General features: G+C 35.7%; 1 protein-coding gene across 7 annotated transcripts in view; it reads left to right on the forward strand.

Moving 5' to 3' along the window:
• The first annotated feature begins 4,381 nt into the window (after positions 1-4,381).
• Positions 4,382-18,112, forward strand: part of LOC131027990 (uncharacterized) — a 200,942-nt gene continuing 187,211 nt past the window's right edge. For 6 of the 7 annotated variants that reach the window (XM_057958098.2, XM_057958100.2, XM_057958097.2 and 3 more), the window contains exon 1: positions 4,383-5,006. In XM_057958098.2, coding sequence (XP_057814081.1) covers positions 4,689-5,006 — 318 coding nt within the window. In that variant the 5' untranslated portion in view covers positions 4,383-4,688. Of the gene's footprint in view, positions 5,007-18,112 lie in introns of all 7 variants that reach the window. The other variant, XM_057958096.2, reaches the window with a different exon arrangement.

Raw genomic sequence — 18,112 nt, forward strand, 5'->3', positions numbered from 1 at the left:
CACACTAGGTATTTCTTTAATTAAAAATCTAATATTGTTTATATTTTCATGTTTTAAAACTTAGTTATTTATTTATTTTATTAATTATATTATTTTAAATTTTTTAAATTTTAAGAAATATAATATATAAGCAATAAGTTATATGTTTTTTTTAATTATTATTTATTATATGATAATATATTAATAATTGATTAGTATATGTACAACATGAGTTGGCCTAGTGGTAAAGAACTTGTTCTCTTGAAAGAGAGGTCACAAGTTCAAATACCACAAGGGGGTAGGGTATGTACACCTTATCGGCTTCGACCCATTACCGATAAAAATAAAAAAATAAAAAAAATTGATTAATATATATTATATGAAAATATTAATAATATTATTATTATTTTTAGGCCTGCTAATGGGCTTTTGAGGGTTTATTCTCCTAGGATGGGTGATAAAAGTTTGGAGTGGATTCCGCCAGACAAGGGATGGACCAAGATCAACTTTGACGGGGCGTCGAGGGGGAATCTTGGGATCTCCGGGGCAGGGGTCATAGCTCGTGATGAGAATGGTAGTATTCTTGCTCTTGGAGCAAAGAGATTGGTGGATGGTACTAACAACGAAGCTGAGTGTTAGGCGACAATTGAAGCAATTCTTTTGGCGAAGAAATTGGAGGTGAAAAAACTCCATCTTGAAGGGGACTCCCAGATAGTGGTGAATGGTATTGCTAGGAGAGGGATGGAGGCTTGGCACTTGGATAAACATATAAGAAGGATGAATAACCTTTTGAGTGGGTTTGAGGATTTTAAGGTATCACATGTTCTAAGGGAAGCGAATGCTGAGGTTGATAGGCTTTCGAACGTAGGTGCAAATGGTTCCTTGGCGGATCATTTTAATTTCTTTGAAGACTTAAGGGATTTGGGTCCCTTAGATTTTGGATGAAGGTGCTTTGTGTTTGAAAGGGAAACCCGAGACATGGTGTTGTGACTTGCATGATCCGTTTTAGATATGCACGATGGAGGGGTGGGGTTGGCTCACGTGGTTTGTGTTCATCGAACTGACAACAAGTTGTGTATTGGCAGCGTAGGTGCTATGATGTTAGTGTATGGATTTTTGGTTTGTTGATGTTGTGTGGTATGAGGTGGTGCGTGCGAAGAAATTAATATTTGGAGTGGCTACGGATTGTTATTTTAGGCCCTCGTTTTTCTTTTTTTGACATTGTTTAAAGGGTTGTTTTGGCTATTGCGAGTGCTGGTTTTGGTTGTGAGTTAGGGGAAGGATGGAAGCCAACTTCTCATTGTTTACAAAGGGCCAAATGCCTGTATTTTGAGGCACAATCTCAAACAATCGCCTGTTGAATGTTTTTAGGGTGGATGAGAAAGATTTTTGGAGGGTTGTTCGCTTGATGTTTGGGGAAGAATTCTTGGACACTGATTGTCGCCCGCGAACAAATTTGTATGTTTCGTCCCTGTTTGTGGCTCTGGTTCTAATGGTGGGAGGTTCAAAGGAGGAGGTGCTGAGGGTGGCGTCCTTAGTACTGAGACCAAAATGGTCGGTGTGGCATGACAGAGGTGGTGGCTCGAGCGGAGATTAGTATGGGTTTGAGAATGGAGCAAGGGCTGTGGAGGCGCTTAGGTGGGGGAAATGAAGCAGTGCAGCCTCTGGTGGTGTGGTCAACTTCTCGCTCAGTGGAATTCCAGATGGAGGATGCAAGGAATGGGTGGTGGGAAATTGTGGACTTTGTGTGGAAGTTGGGACCGATGGAGAGAGTGAAAATGCGTGGCAAGTAGACCCCGGTGAAGTCGCAGGCTTCGGTTGGCAAAGATGGGTGGCCGCTGGTGCGTCACCAAATCCTGCAGAAGAATGCGAATGTGGTGGATCGCAGTATGCTACGAGGCGGACGACCGGGAACCACGACAGGCGTCAGGATGGAGCTGCCTGAGGCAGGTCCCAGTCAGGCCATTCCCAACTTCTCCAGTGAGGAAGCCCTTGGTTGGTTCCGGTAGAATGAGCTCTTGTGGGTCGTCGGTTTTTTGGTTGGGGATTCCTAGTTGCATGGAATGTATTCGGTATGGTAGGCTTTGTAGGTGTGGTTTTTGTCTCGGGTTCTTTTTGTTATTGTAGGGGCGAGACCCCATTTTATGGAATGCTGCTAAGCAGCTAAAGGCATGTATACTTTTCTTTCAAGCAATATAAATCTTAATCCCGTTATGAATAAAAACAAATTATTATTTTTAATTTTTTAAAAATTATTTATTTATTTTATAAATTTATTATTCATTATTAATTTATTTTAAATTATTTTTTATTTAATATTTATATTTTATATATTGAAATTTTGTATTTAGTTTTTATTTTAATTTTTAAGTAATTTTGAATTATATTTTATTATGAAATTACAAATAATAATTAAAATTTATTAAAATTAATTTTTACTTTTGATTCATATAATATTATTAATATTTGAATTTTAATAAATTAAAAAATATATACTTTTTAATTTAATCATTTATCAACTTAATATATAATTAATACACAATATATTTTTTAATATAGCACAAATTAAATTGTGTTATTATATATTATATTATATAATGTAAATTATTGAAATTATTCCTAAAGTAATATTACAATTTTGATATCTCCATTGATTCAAATAACTCCACTTGAAACTATTGGGTTCCACACAATGATTTTCAACTCAAGTTTAATCACTAGTCACCTTTAGACATAATAGCTCCTGTATTAATAACATTATAGTTATGTTTATTAATAGATATTATATTCTACAATTATTATGTAATATAATATATATTAATAAATATATCCCTCTATCTATATCTCACCCTATCTCCCTCTCCCTCACTCTCTCTATATATTGGCCTACCTCTCCCTCTCCCCCTATCTCTCTACATATTGGGCTATATATTCACCATCCTGCTCTCTCTTCCTCTCTACCTATCTCTCTCTCCATCTCCCTCTTCTTCTTTTTCCCTTCTCTACCTATCTCTCTCCCTTTCTTTCCCTCCTCTCTCTATCTCCCCCTTTATCTCTCCCCATCTCTCCTTCCCTTGCTCCCTTCCTATCTCCCTGTTTTTTTTCTCCATCTCTTCCTCTCTCTCCCTTTCTCTCCCCATATACCTCTCTCTATCTCTTTCTCTTCCCATACATCTCTATCTTTCCTTGTATATCTTTTCCTCTCTTTATCTCCCTTAATTGATCTTTCCCTTTCCCTGTCTCTCCCTCTCTCTTTATATATTTGTCTACATCTACTCTTTGTCTCTATCTTTGTCTCTCTCCCTCCCTCACTACCAATCTCAATATCTTCTTATTTTCCTTATATCTTATCTATCTCTATCTCCCCCTCTCTCTCCCTCTATCTCTCTCTTCCTCTTTATCTTCCCCTTGTTATCACCCTATATTTATCTCTCTTGCTACCTCTCTTTATATCTATATCTATTTCTCTCCCCCTTCCCATCTCCCTCTATCTTCATTTCAACCCTATCTTCATCTTTTCCCCTCTATCTCTAAACATGTCTCCCTCTCTATATCGATCAATCAATCTCTCTCTCCCTCTCCCTATACCTTTGTATCTTTATCTCCTTGCCTCTCTATCTCTATCTCTATCTCTCCATATTTCTTCTTCCATTTATCCATTTATCTCTATTTCATTATCTCTCCATTTTTCTACCCCTATGTGTCTCTCCCTCTCTCCATCTCTATATATCATTTTGCATCTATATCTTTATCTTTCTATTTTTACCTCTATCATTCTTTACATCTCTCTCATATCTCTCATAGTATATTTAACTCTTCCATGTCTATCTACCCCCCCTCTCTCTCTGTCTCATCCATCGCCATATCCCTTTCCTTATCCATCTTCGTATCCACATGCATCTCTATCTATATCTCTACCTCCTTACCCCTCTCTCTCACTCTTCCCCCTTTATCTCTGTGTCTTTCTATCCCTATCCCCCCCCCTCTCTCCCTCTCTTCCTATTGCAAACATAACATGAGCCTGTTAGTATTGAAACCTAATTATCTTCTTGATTCAAAGGTTTTATTTCAATCATGTTTAGATACTTGTAAATGGATTCATAGTCTATTCGAATCTATCACTTCTCCATTGAGCCCTATGGTGCACAAACAACAACATTTTCTAAATGGCCTACCAATTGACCTTATTTACTACACAAATCTATGTAGCTAATAGACCAAAAAAATTCCTAATTGACCTTCCAAATCTATTCGGCATACCCATTGCACACCAAGGTGCAATTGCTAGTTGTATTTCCACTTAATCTAAAGTACCAAAAAATAAAATAAAAAATGAAATGAATTTCATTTACCCAATTTTTAAATGCAAAAGCTCTCGGCATCTATCGCTGCGACAAGGATTTTGCAAGCAGCACTACGTGGGTTATGCTCCACTATCCCCTCGCTAACTCTCGAAACTTGCGCGTTAAAGCGGGAGAACAACCAGACGGCAGGTCACATGACGTACATGTCCATATAACCTTGGGGTTCTAGCAGCGCGGCCTTTATGTAAGTCGGTCGATGCATATCCTTGCATTTTTCGACCTGTTAAAAACGAAAAAGCCCGCCTTCTACAGCAAACAATCAAAGAGCGTATTCTGCCTTTCCGAAGAAGAAGAGAAGAAAAATACTCAGAAGTAGGTTTCCTGTGCTAAATAATTGTATGGGAGATGGATCAAAAACTAGCCAAGTACTTCAATTTACTGAAAGAAGAATCCGAGGCTACGCGACGAGGCGCCTCTGCGGAGGTTATAGATATTATAGAAGATATTTCGACGCTTACTTCAGGTTTAGTTGACGAAGGAGATATATCGTTTGTAGTTGCAGCTGTGTTTGATGAAGACTCAGGGATTTTAAGCGCAGTGGAAACTCTGCTCCCATCCCGGGACAGGGTTGCTGTTAAAGCTAAAGATAATTGCTTTACATTTCTTGCGCAATTCATAAGCCGCTTCGGCAAGCGCACTTTAACTTATGCGCCCTTCGTCAAGGTAAGTATTTTTACTTTTTATGTTAAGCAGAAGGAAGCCTTTGGGGAATCTTTGTTCATTACGTCGAAAGTTTGTTGAATAAATTTCATCGGTTTTGTCATATGTTGCTGGAAATTGCTCGTTTCATCGATTTTCTTGTTTTTTCTTTTCTGGAATGGTTTTAATCGTTTTGAATGCGCTCGTTTCGTCGATTTTCTTGTTTTTCCATTCCTGTTATGTTTTTTATCTTTTTCTTTTAAAGGTTACACATGTTTTAGCCATTCTTTGATTTCTTCAATTTCTCCATTTATTTTTCTGGATATTTCTTCTTCATTTCGTGGAATGTATTTTCTTTCATTTTTGAGAAATGTATGTTTTAATTCTTAAATTTATTCATTATCTGTGGAATTACCTTCTTTCATTTATTGAGTTTTTTTTTTCAATTTTGTTGAAAAGATTGTTGAGTAAACTATGAAACGAAATACGTCAGTATTTCCGTATGTTTGAAAATTCGCTTACTTTGTGGAATAATTTCACATCGTCGCTATCGAAATGCATCAGTAAAATTGGTTTATATGGGGAAGGATTATTGTTAATATTGTAATTTTTTATGAAGGGATTGGATTCCCAGTCCACAACTAATGTATCCCACCCGAAAGATCCTTTCACTGTGAATGAAAAATAAAACAAAAAAAATTCTGAAAGTGCATTGAGAATAAAACAATAAACAAGCAAAAACCATCAAGTTGTCACTGCTGAAAATCTATTCTTTTAACACCTGCAAATCCTAGGTGAATGTTTACAAACCCAAGCCAAATACTTGCAAACCCTAGTTGAATGCAGGGATCAGAAAAACATAGTTGAAATAAGCAGAATTGGAAGCCTTTTTGGGTAAACCGAGTTATTATGTTGCGATTGAGTTTATTTCCAAAGTTACGAGTTTTCGCCAAATAATTGGTGGGTTTTTCTAAATAATTGTTCAACTCTGGAGTAAAACTTTATTAAAACTTAAAAATCATTATACTAGCAATATCATAATATTTTTTCGTGACTTTTGAGTTTTTCACCAAAGTTATTGCTATTGTTTAACTATGTACTTTAAACTCTGCTTTATAATATATGTAATTCTCTTTCAAAATACACCAATTCACGATGGAAGTTGAAAACAATTCCCTGTCAACAAAAGACTAGAGGGTGCTTTAGCATATCAAGAATATAGATAGAAAGCTCTACATAAAAAGCCTATGATTCCAACTCCCATCGCCCTTTTTTTCAGAAAGCCATTTCAATTGAAACCCTTATGTTCCTTTCCTTTAGCATATCTGCTACAAAGATGGAAAACTTGCAGAGTACTCGCAAAACATGTAGTAACTCGCTGGATTTTTTTTCAAAAACTTGTGGTATTTTTTGGTTTAAAACTCGTAAAAAAATGGTGAAACTTGCATGTTATTTAGGTTAAACTTGCCAAATGGGGTACAAAATCATTTTAGCTTCTGAAGGTTAAAGACTTATTGTGATTTTTGCATTTCAGGCACACAAATGCATAGGCTTTTTTGCATTTTGGGTGACGAGCGGAAGAGACTTAGGGCATGCTATTGGTAGCAACTTAGGGCACACTAATACAAAGGCTTTCTTTAGATTTTGTCTTATTCACTTTCAAATAACATACCGAAAATTCTAAAATTTCATCACAGGGACTTTCAGATAGTTTAGAAAATGTGAAAGTGTAATCTGTGTGACTTTGAAATGATCAACATGTTCACTTTCAAAGTTTCAAACAATTTTTAAGTTTTTCATAATGTTCATTGGATTCCTTTCTATGATTATAATTTTTCGTGATTTAATTTCCTTTGATTCCTTTCTATTATGAAGCTTGAAATTGTTGAATTTTCACAATTATAATTCAAGCCTGTAGGTATATGGACTATTTCAATTAAAATAATTTGTAGGCTTGAACAAAATATCTTATGGGCCAGCTAGGGCTTGAACCTAGGACCTTCCATTTGCTACGGGAGTGCTCTGCCAATTAAGCTACTGCCCCCTCTTTAGCTAGCCGATCGTTGGTTTGAGTGTGGCTAATAGGCATCAATCAAGAAACAATATAAAGAGAGGAAAAAGGAATGGAGCATAGGGATTAAGGAAGGGTTGATAGAAGAAGGAAGGAATGGGCTGAAAATAAGGAAGTGACTATTAAGGTCAGAAATGATGAAAGGTTGTGACCCTTTGAAAGGGTGTAATTGTGAAAGGTTGTGACCCTTGCAAAGTGAAGGCATAATGAAGGATTGTGATTTCTCCCTCACAATTTGAAGATATAAAGGGAAGAAGGTCTCGTTTGAGGAGGTAACGAGGAGAGAACAATACTGAGATATGAAGGTATAAAAAGAGCAAGCAATTAATATGAAGAGAGAGGAATAAAAATTCTGATTCTGAGTTTAATACAAAAAAGTGTAGGCATTATTAGAATATTTAATTATATTTTAGTCACCTATATTTAGTTCCTTGTTTAATGGTCATTTAGCTTTTTAGTTAATTAGCTTTTAAGCTTTATTTAGCATTTAGCTTTTTCTTTTAAATTAATTAGCTTTTAAGCTTTATTTAGCATTTAGCTTTTTCTTTTTAGTTAATTAGCTTTTAGCTCTTTAATCTTTTACTTTAACGTTATGTTCTAATTATAGAACATTGTCTTGTAACCTCTATATATACGTGTGTATATCGTTCAATGTAATCGTCCGATTATTGAATCATTCATTCAATTTATTTTTCAGGCATCAATAAGGAATAATATGAAGAGAGGAAAAAAGAGCGGAGGATAGGGATTAAGGAAGGGTTAATAGAAGAAGGAAGGAATGGGCTGAAAATAAGGAAGTGACTGTTAAGGTCAGAAATGATGAAAGGTTGTGACCCTTGGAAAGGGTGTAATTGTGAAAGGTTGTGACCCTTGCAAAGTGAAGGCATAATGAAGGATTGTGACTTCTCCCTCACAATTGGAAGATATAAAGGGAAGAAGGTCTTGTTTGAGGAGGGAAGGAGGAGAGAACAATTGGGAACAAATATATTATTAAAAAGGTAGCAATGAAGGTTGGTGACTCAATTCTAATGAAGGGTGGTGACCCAAGTTTTATGAAAGGTGGTGACTGTTTCACCAATGAAGTATAAAAGAGATCATTCCAGTCTCTCAATGATGTTTTATCAATCATCATTCTAATCATTTAAATCAATCAAACAATCAATTAGCAAGTCATTCTATCAGCGTTCATTCAATCATCAAACCAGCCTTCATTACATTATCACTCACCAATACCTCAAATCATACAATCTAAGGAGTTAGTTCAATCAATCATTCACTAATGAATCATTCAATCAAGCAATCACAAAGGAGGCAATTCCAGTTCATCACAACAGAATTCTAGTTATCTCAGATTATTGTTACCAAACCTATATTCAGTGGTATACATGGTATTTTTTCTAATCATCATCTTATAAATGTATACATGTTGTTTATGCATAATGAAGAATGTTTTAAGTATATGTCCTTATGATAGAATATGAGATGTGCTTGATTGACATCCACTCTTGGGCTTGGTGTAGAAATGGCTTCGGGCGGACCCATCATGCCCCTTCTCCCAAATCCTAATATTCTTGCATTATTGATAATGTATGAATATGATGTAATTGCCTAATCCTAATGATTAAACATATGTATGTGTATATTTGCATATGTTGTTCATGTTGTGATTTTAGGATTTAAATTTAGGATCACATCATTAAAGAGATATCCTAACCCTAACTTTTTGCAATTGTGATTTTAGGGCAAATCAGGAAGGCAACGTTACACTCTTCCTCTTTTTGTACATCTGCCCCTCACTACAACTTTTCTTCTTTGACATCAATAGCCGCATTCTCTCTCTTCCTACAACTCTCCCATTTTTTCCCTTACTCCCCCCTTTTAGCAATTCGCTAGCTGATCTTTTATTGAGCATATCACCATAAAACTATGGAGTTGAGAGATAAGACACTTATTAGCTCTTCCTAAATCTGTGCTTCACCTTAAGCACTTAGTGAAGATGTGAAAAAGATACCACTCCCAAGTTTTGCCTGAGATACTCAAAAGTCTCTTTTGGAAGGGATTTTGTAAAAATGTCTACAATCTGTTATTTTGTGGTAATGTTTTCCAATTTGACCTATTGTTTTGCTACTTGCTTTCTTAGGAAATGATATTTGATAGGAATATGCTTTGTCCTTGAGTGCATAGCTGGATTCTTTTTGAAGTGTTTATTGTATTGGTGTTGTCATAAAGCATTGAGATTGGATGATCAAATTCTACCTTGATGTTTTTTAATGTTTGCCTCATCCAAAGAATTTGTGTGCAACATGACAATGCTGCTATATATTCCGCCTCTACTGTGGATAGATAAACAAAAGCTTGCTTCTTACTTAACTAAGACACTAGACTGGTTCCAAGAAAAAAATGCCCCTCCACTTGTACTTTGCCTATTCTCAGCACTACATGTCCAATCTGCATTTATATATGCTATTAGAGTGAAATTCTCACCTCTGGGATACCACAGACCAAAATTCACAATACCCTTTACATATCTGAAAATTCTTTTGATTGCCTGCATGTCAATCTCTTTTGGTGCTGCTTGAAAACATGCTACCATGCCTACTGCTTGCATGATGTTAGGCCTTGATGTTGTTACATATAGTAGACTGTCAATTATTGACCTATACAATGTCTGATTTGTTTTTGGAGGTTCATCATCCTTGCTTAATTTACAACCCGTGATCATGGGTGTGCTCACTAGTGCACAATCTTCCATTTTGAATTTTTTTGCCATCTCCTTGATGCACTTGGTTTGTGAGATGATTATTCTTTTGACAAATTGTGATATTTGTAAACCAAGAAAGATTAAGGATGACAACTCACTAAACATGGACATCTCAAACTTGTTTTACATGTCCTCAACAAGTTGTTGACACATTTGGTCACTACTACTTCCAAAAATGATGTCATCAACATACACCACAACAATCAACTAATTTTTACAAGAAAAAATGATAACTCACCAAACATGGACATCCCGAACTTCTGCATGTCCTCAACAAGTTGTTGACACATTTTGTCACTACTACTTATAAAAACGATATCATCAACATACACCACTACAATCAACTGATTTTCACCTACAATCTTGATGTATAGATTACTATCAACAATTCCTCTTTTGAAAGCCTTGTTGGCGTAGATATCTATCAAGTCCTGAATGCTAGGCTCTGGGGGCTTGCTTTAGACCATAAAGTAATGCTTTCTTCAATGTGCGCACATGATCTTGAATTTCTGATAATAGGAACCCTTTTAGCTGCTCAATTTGAATTTATTCCTCTAAATTGCCAATGAGAAAGGCAGACCTGACATCCGTTTGATAAACTTGAGCTTAACCTTTACAAACTAACCTTGCTTTGTTTCTTATCACTTGGGCTTCTTCATTCAGCTTGCTCCTGAATACCCACTTGGTACCAATCACATTCTTATTCTTTGGTCTTGGAACAAGTTCCCATGATCCATTCTTTTCAATTTGATCTAGCTCTTCTTTCATAACATCAATTTAATGTTTGTCTTGATTGCTTTTGCAAAGTCTCTAGGCTCTATTTTGGATAGTAAGGAGGGATTTGCATATTCCGATGTCTTTGTTGGTCTTCTTCTGGTTTGTATTCCAACATTTAAATCACCAAGAATTAGATCTTCAGAATGATTTTTCCGGACAAATTTAGATGGGGTCTTTGATACCATATTTGTATCTTTTTGTTCTACATCTTTTTCTTCTTCTCCTTCTTTCACATAGTGTAATTCCTCCAAGTGATTATTCGCATGTGATATCTCCTTTTGATGTCTTGCCCCATCCACTTTTATATTGGCACTCTTTATGATCTTTCACAGTTTTCTGTTGTAATATCTATAAGCCTTGCTTTGGAATCAAATTCACCCAAGTCGTCATCATCTCTGTAATGTCCCCTAATTAGTTGTACTTTAAATTAATCTAGATTTGCCCAAATCTAAAATAGGTAATTAGGTTTATGAGAGTACCTTTATATACTGTTTTCCTGCAACACAAAATTAGAGAACACATATGAAGTAATATTTATAATTGAAACATATACTAATGAATTAGATTGAGTGATACAATTCTTTTTAATGTAATAATTACTATTACTATTATATTTGTTAAATAAAACAAGATTGTAGGTTAGTTGCCATTCTTTATCATCCAGTTCTTAGTGCATTAGGGTAGGCTAGCTGGATAGGGTGTCCAAGAGACCCTCCACCCTAGGCCCAAGAGCAGATGCTACATCCCTCTTGGCTCCATGTGGCAGGTGTTAAGCATCCATCACGGAGTGGCATACCCAGTGAGGTGTCCTATCCCTGTTCCTCCTCATCACAACCACCTCCTCTCTTAAGCCCAAGAGCAGATGCTACACCCCTCTTGGCTCCATGTGGCAGGTTTTAAGCATCCACTATGGAGTGGCATACCTAAGAGAGGGTCCCTTATATACAACGAACAATCTTGTCTATGATATTCTAATGAAATTATATTTAATATCCAATTCAGTCCATTACAGATATAAAGTTACTATAACTGTTTATACTTAACATTGTCATCACAAGTTCCATTATGTTATGTTAGTGCATTATATCAGGTTATCATCAATGCTTTATGTTAATAATATCTTGTTATCATTAGTCCTTTATTTGCCATGATTTCATTATAATTGTTACCTTGTCCCTTATATTATCAGCATTACATTGAAATACAGTATTATTCTAGATTATAAACAGATTTTGGTGGTATTATCCATCCTTACATTACATCAACACACACACACACAGATATATATATATATATATATATATACACACACACACACACATAAATAAAAACACACACACACACACACACATACATACATAGACACACACACACACACACACACACACACACATATATATACATACATAGATACATACACATACATACATACATACATGCATATTTTTTTTTCCATTCTTTAAATTACGAGTCCTACAGTATGTAATTATCTTAATATAGACTTGGATAACATTTGCCTCTGTGATGTCCCCTTCTAGTTGACATCTGTCAGCTAAGTAGATTAGCCTATCACTGACCCTCGTAGGCTGATGAGGTTGGTTAGAGGGTCTCCCGGAGATTGATTCTTCATCTTCAGAGTGAGCATTACAGGACTGGCTTTCATTTGAGGTCTCCAGGACTCCGTTTGAGACACTTTCTATTTTTAGCAGTCCTGCTATTTTTAGCCAGTGGGTTGGGTAGTGGCAGAGTATGGTTTGGTAGTCTCCAGTTCTGACGGCAGGCAATTCTGATGGATACTTAGAGAGATATTAATATTTAATTAAAGTAATTAAATATTAAATGGCAAACTTTAATGTTTTAATATTTTAAGGTCACTTTAAGTTATAACTTAAGTGAGGGTCTATTTCTCATCGGATGGGGCCACTTTTATATTAAACTGAAAAGAGATTTATTTTTGAAGCTTAAATAGTAAAAAATAAATATTAAAAGTTAAAACATCATTTAATGCCAAATCGTACTTTTCTTGGGAATAGCGCCAAACCCTAAAGGGAAGAGATAAAAGAAGTTTTTAGGTCTTCTTTTCATTATGTGAAGATTTGATATTGAGTTTGCTCTAAGGAGACTTTGGCTTGAGGGTTTCAGTAGGGGTTTCTTCCTGCAGATGATCTGAAAGTATCGGTACAGGAAAACGGTGGATTTCTATGCATTAGCATTAGAGGCTGTGAAATATTAGTTGATTTTGCTTTCAGTTGGTTTTATCCAGGAACCAAGATTGGGCAGATTAGAAAGGGTTTTATTCATTTTATGCAAAGGATTGATTGCAGCCACAAAGTCAGAACAGAGGCAGAAATAAGTGTGTTTACAGCTGGGGTTTTTGTGCATGTACAGCCTGCAGATCTGCCGTACCTTTCTTCCTTGAAAGGGTACAATTTTGTTGAAGAAAGAGTCCAAAAATTCTGAAATAAATCCTAAAGGAGACGCCTAGCTGGTAGCTTCAGTTTGAGCTGCTAAACTCACCATTCTGGGTAGTTTGGGACTGATAAATAATTTTGCTGTCATTATTTGCTGCTGTATGGTAGCAAGGATAAATAAGGGCTTTCATAAATTTGAGGTATTTGACAATAAATCTTCCTGGTCTTGTTTGATTTCTTTATTGAAGGTGTTTATGCAAATTGGATGTAATGAGAGTTTGATAATCCAAATTTTATGAAGTTCAATTAATTTCCAGCTCTTTCCAAAGTTGCTTTTTGCATACTATTTGTTCAAAACTAGCCTTGTTGTTAGAAATTGCAAAATACAAAACATAAAACGCAATAGGTTCAACTAAACCTCCGTTGTTTGAGTTGAGAACCCTTGGTAGGTTCGTAAGGCCTTCCACCCTTATATTGTATTAATGAAATCGTATGTAGTAATGTAGTTTCAACAATATGAATGACTTGTTATGCTGCAATGCTAAGTCAGAATCCACACATACCTATTGCTAACCCTATTCACTATTAATCCTTGCTGGCAACCTTCCTATCTTACCCGATTCCCCTTTCTTCCTCCTCATGTCTATTGGAACGTATTAGTCCTTCCTATTGTGGGTGGAGAGACCACTACCAACGGTCATGCCTTTTAGTGGCAGCGACCTGTTTGAAAGGTCACTGCCTTTCCCTTCATCACATTTCTCGAACCATGGCAAACATTCATAACAAATCATGAATGCCAGTAATTATTAATGCAAATACATTAATCAGGATATTGTAATAATAAGAATCGGTTAATAATAATCACTATTACGTAAGGATATATATAATCAGAATATAATTAGTAATAGGAATGAATTAATATCAATATTAGATATCATTATTGGTTTTGCCTGAATCTTAATAAAAGTTCTGTTCTGATCTGATTGATGGATGTTCTCACTGGATGCTTTGATTCCTTTCTTTTATATCTCTTAATGTGAGGGAGGAGTCATACTTTTTCATCATGTATGCCCTTTGGCAATAGACGCACCCTTTGAAAGAGTGCAACTCCTCATTATTTCTGCCCTTTGATAGGGACACAACCTTTCACGATCAGATTTGCACTTCTTATTAAATCAGATCTGCATTTCTGATTCCCAAATTATCCCCTCTCAAATGAGGCTCTCTTCTCCCCTTTTATACCTCATATTTGGGAGAGTCAAAACTTATCACTTCATGCCTTTTGTCCATTCATTAACTTAATTAAATTTTTAATTATATTTAATGATATTCTTTTATATTTTCATTATAATTTTATTTTTATTCTTTTAAATGCTAATTTTATTATTAATATTTACCATTAAATTCTATTGCAAAGCCCCTGGGCTCTATTTTGGATAGTAAGGAGAGATTTGCATATTCAGATGTCTTTATTGCTCTTCTTCTGGTTTGTATTCCAGCATTTAAATCACCAAGAATTATATCTTCAGAATGATTCTTCCGGACAAATTTAGATGGTGTCTTTGATACCATATTTGTATCTTTTTGTTCTACATCTTTTTCTTCTTCTCCTTTCACATAGTGTAATTCCTCCAAGTGATTATTCTCATGTGATATTTGCTTTGATGCCTTGCCTCATTTGTTGGCAATTGACACTCTATTGGTTGGTTTCACTATGTTGTCATTGATGGAAACATGATTTTGGGTTCCAACTTCGTATGGTGTACCAGCAGGCACTTCACAGATTCTACACCAACACCGGCACCGACAGGATAAAAAGATTTCTTTGGTCACCAACAATGCAGACCAACATGGTATAGTAAAGGTTATCGGTATTGGAGGCCGACATATCTTGGATCCAGCATCGACAACTTGTTTTAATGTTTATACATTTGTGATATTTGACCGACATGTAATTTGATATTGTGTATATCTTTGTAAGCCGACATAAGGCATAAATTTGTATAGGGTATATAGGGGCAGATTGATTAGATCATTTTGAATAATAAGGAGAATGATAGGGATGTAATGTAATGGATATGTAAATGTAATTTGATGCGAAATATATCAGAGAGATTATGTATGTGAGGAATTCATTGTAAGGGTTATTTCGGTAAAGGGGTTTAGGGTTTCAACTGGAACATACAAAGCTTAAACCGGAATTGTATTCTGGCATAGAAGATGCTATCTTAGCAGTTCACATTTCTTCGGATTGTTGTCTGGAATTTTATGTAGTCAGTGAGGCTCCTATTGTGATTGAGCAGTGTGCTCTAGGCTGTAAGCCTTCCTGCAAGTGCAGGTCCATCATATATTGTAATATCTCTTCATATGGCCAGTGGATTGATATTGTGGGTCGCAAATCCCACCGTGGTTTTTCCTCATTGAGGTTTTCCACGTATAAATCTGTGTGTTATGGTTTTCATTTATGTGTTTGGCTTATTGGTTGCTTTACTTCTTTCAATTCTGTTTATATCGGTATACCGGTTGGTGCATGAATATTTTGTTAAGGCTAAAATCTACTATTTCGGTATAACACTGATTCACCCCCCCCCTCTCAGTGTTATTGGTTTCCAACATCATCCACTTCTATATTGGCACTCTTTATGATCTTTCGTAGTTTTCTGTTGTAATATCTATAAGCCTTGTTTCTGGAATCAAATTCATCCAAGTCGTCATCATCTCTTCCTATGTGGTACTATACTTTGAAGTATTCGACTCTTGATGGTGTGCTATTCCACAATTCACAAGGTGTTTGTTGTTGTTTACTCTGATCTGTCTTATGTTCAAAATCTATATTTGTGTGTGAATAACTTCTCTACTAAACATTTTAATAATTTTGATTCATTCAGCATGGTTCTGGACATCTCTTGGACGATCCTATTTTTCCTTTCTACAACTCCATTTTGTTGTGGCATCCTTGCAATTGAGTGATGCCTCTTTATACCATGATACTCACGTGATTCGTCAAATTCATTAGAGGTAAAACTACCTGCTTTGTTTGATCTCAAACACTTAAATCTTTAAACCAGTTTCATTTTCAGCCAATGCTATGAAAGCTTTGAACGTCTCAAATGCTTTTGAGTTTGTATTTAAAAAATGTAACCCATGTCATTCTAGAGTAATCATCAATAAGCAATATAAAATACCTTTCTCCTTGCAAACTCTTCATTTTTGTAGACCCACACAAGTTTGTATGTGTTGATGTGTTTTTTAGGCACATGCGAACACAAAATAAAATACCCAAAAGTATCTTTCCTCTCTTGAATAAAATCTCTCAAATACTGAAAATTAGCTTAAGGATCACTTGAGAAGATTCCAAGGTTTATGAATGTAGGATCACTACATGTGGATAAGCACAGTTGGTTGATGTGATTGCTAGTATCACAAGGGGACTTACGCTGAATTGTCGAATGCTTGAATTGTTGGAACTTGATGATCTGCTGTTGCAATATGGTGATGCTTTTTTGTCCTAACTAGCTTGATTTTAAAAAAAATGGCAAAAGGTGAAGGGTTGAGAAGGTCTATTCTAAGGCCTAAAATGTAAGAAGATGGATGAATGATTAGATGGGATCCTACTAGGCGAGGTCTCACCATCATCTTGAACAATTTGACACAAGCTCAGTGCAATCTTCTAAGGACATTTCAAAGATGTTCAAATCATTACCATCGAACACTGCTCACCAATCAAGTTAATGCATAAACAATGGATGTATAGCGATTTGAAGTTAAGCACATAGTATTCCAGTTGACCACACAAGGCACACTTACAATCAACAAGAGGCTAGTGGTATGGACTAAACGGATTCCACATAAATGCATTCAACAAATTCCTCCATTCAATCTAATTTACATGAAAACAAAATGAGAAGTAGAAACTATGAGACTTGTTGAAATAATACATTTCACCATAACTTCAATGAAAAGAGTATCTCATTTACAAGTCTTCAACAACAATTTCTTCTCCTATTCTATTCTAACTTCTATTCTATCTTCTATTCTATTCTCCTCCTGCTACTAACTATTCGCTATTAGCTATTAACCTTTATAAATGAGAGACTTGAGCCTTTTATAGTGCTCTCAATACAATTCAATGGCTCAGATCAATTTGAGATCAATGGTCGAGATTTTACAATGAAAACCCTAATTAGGGGTTGTTACAACAAACTCAATTCAGGCAATGAAATAATTACAACATTTTAACATAGCCAATAGATGATAAGAGTAGGTGCCTCAAAGTTTGTGCCATCATGGGCGAGTCAGGTACATTGAATCAAGACATGTTGATGTGGAACTCCTCTGATTGTTAGAGATAGTGACTAGGATGATGACTAGGACGCCACCTTTAACTTGCACTTTGTAGGTTTGGTCGATCATCATGAAGGATTATTTATTGATACTCAACATTATTCAGCTTCAGCGATGATGACGATGATCTTCTAACTTTGATTAACTCTTCTGAAACTGTCTTTTCGAATGCCTTGATCATGGAAGTGCGAGGTATAATTCTTAGTTTGAAGTATTGTTGAACTTCTGATGTCACCATTGTCTCTCTCCTTCGGAATTCCTTCTCTTGTGACTCCCTTCATGTTGTTGATGTTGTAGATAATGTCTTTGTGTAAGTGAATGCTGCTTGTGTGATCTCCTTATTTCTTTCTTCATTTCCTGCAAAACAAACAAGCAAGTATCAAATACACTCGATATATAGGTTTAATAAGAGCATATAAAGAGAATTCACCTTCTTGAAGGGACACTTGAAGTTGTTTTTTGCTCGTAAAAGGGGGCTCTTGAAGTTTACTCCACTCTTGATTTTCATGAAGTTGTCCTTGTCTTTGAACTTACTCTCCTTCGTTACATGAGCTTAACCCAAAATGACTCTTTCCAAACTTCAAATCAGTTTAAGGTAGTAATCATGTAACCAATCTTGCACCTTCACCTTCAACTAGGAACACATGAAGTAGAGTTCATTCACGTGAAATTTGCCCTTGAAGCTTGATTTGTAAAATTCGCTCATGTGTCTTCATTTTTGAAGTTCGCTGATGTAGTTCAATTCTTGAAGCTCACTCATCTCCTC

The sequence above is a fragment of the Cryptomeria japonica genome, chromosome 5 (assembly GCF_030272615.1).
Source record: "Cryptomeria japonica chromosome 5, Sugi_1.0, whole genome shotgun sequence".
NCBI classification, from domain to species: Eukaryota; Viridiplantae; Streptophyta; class Pinopsida; order Cupressales; family Cupressaceae; genus Cryptomeria; species Cryptomeria japonica.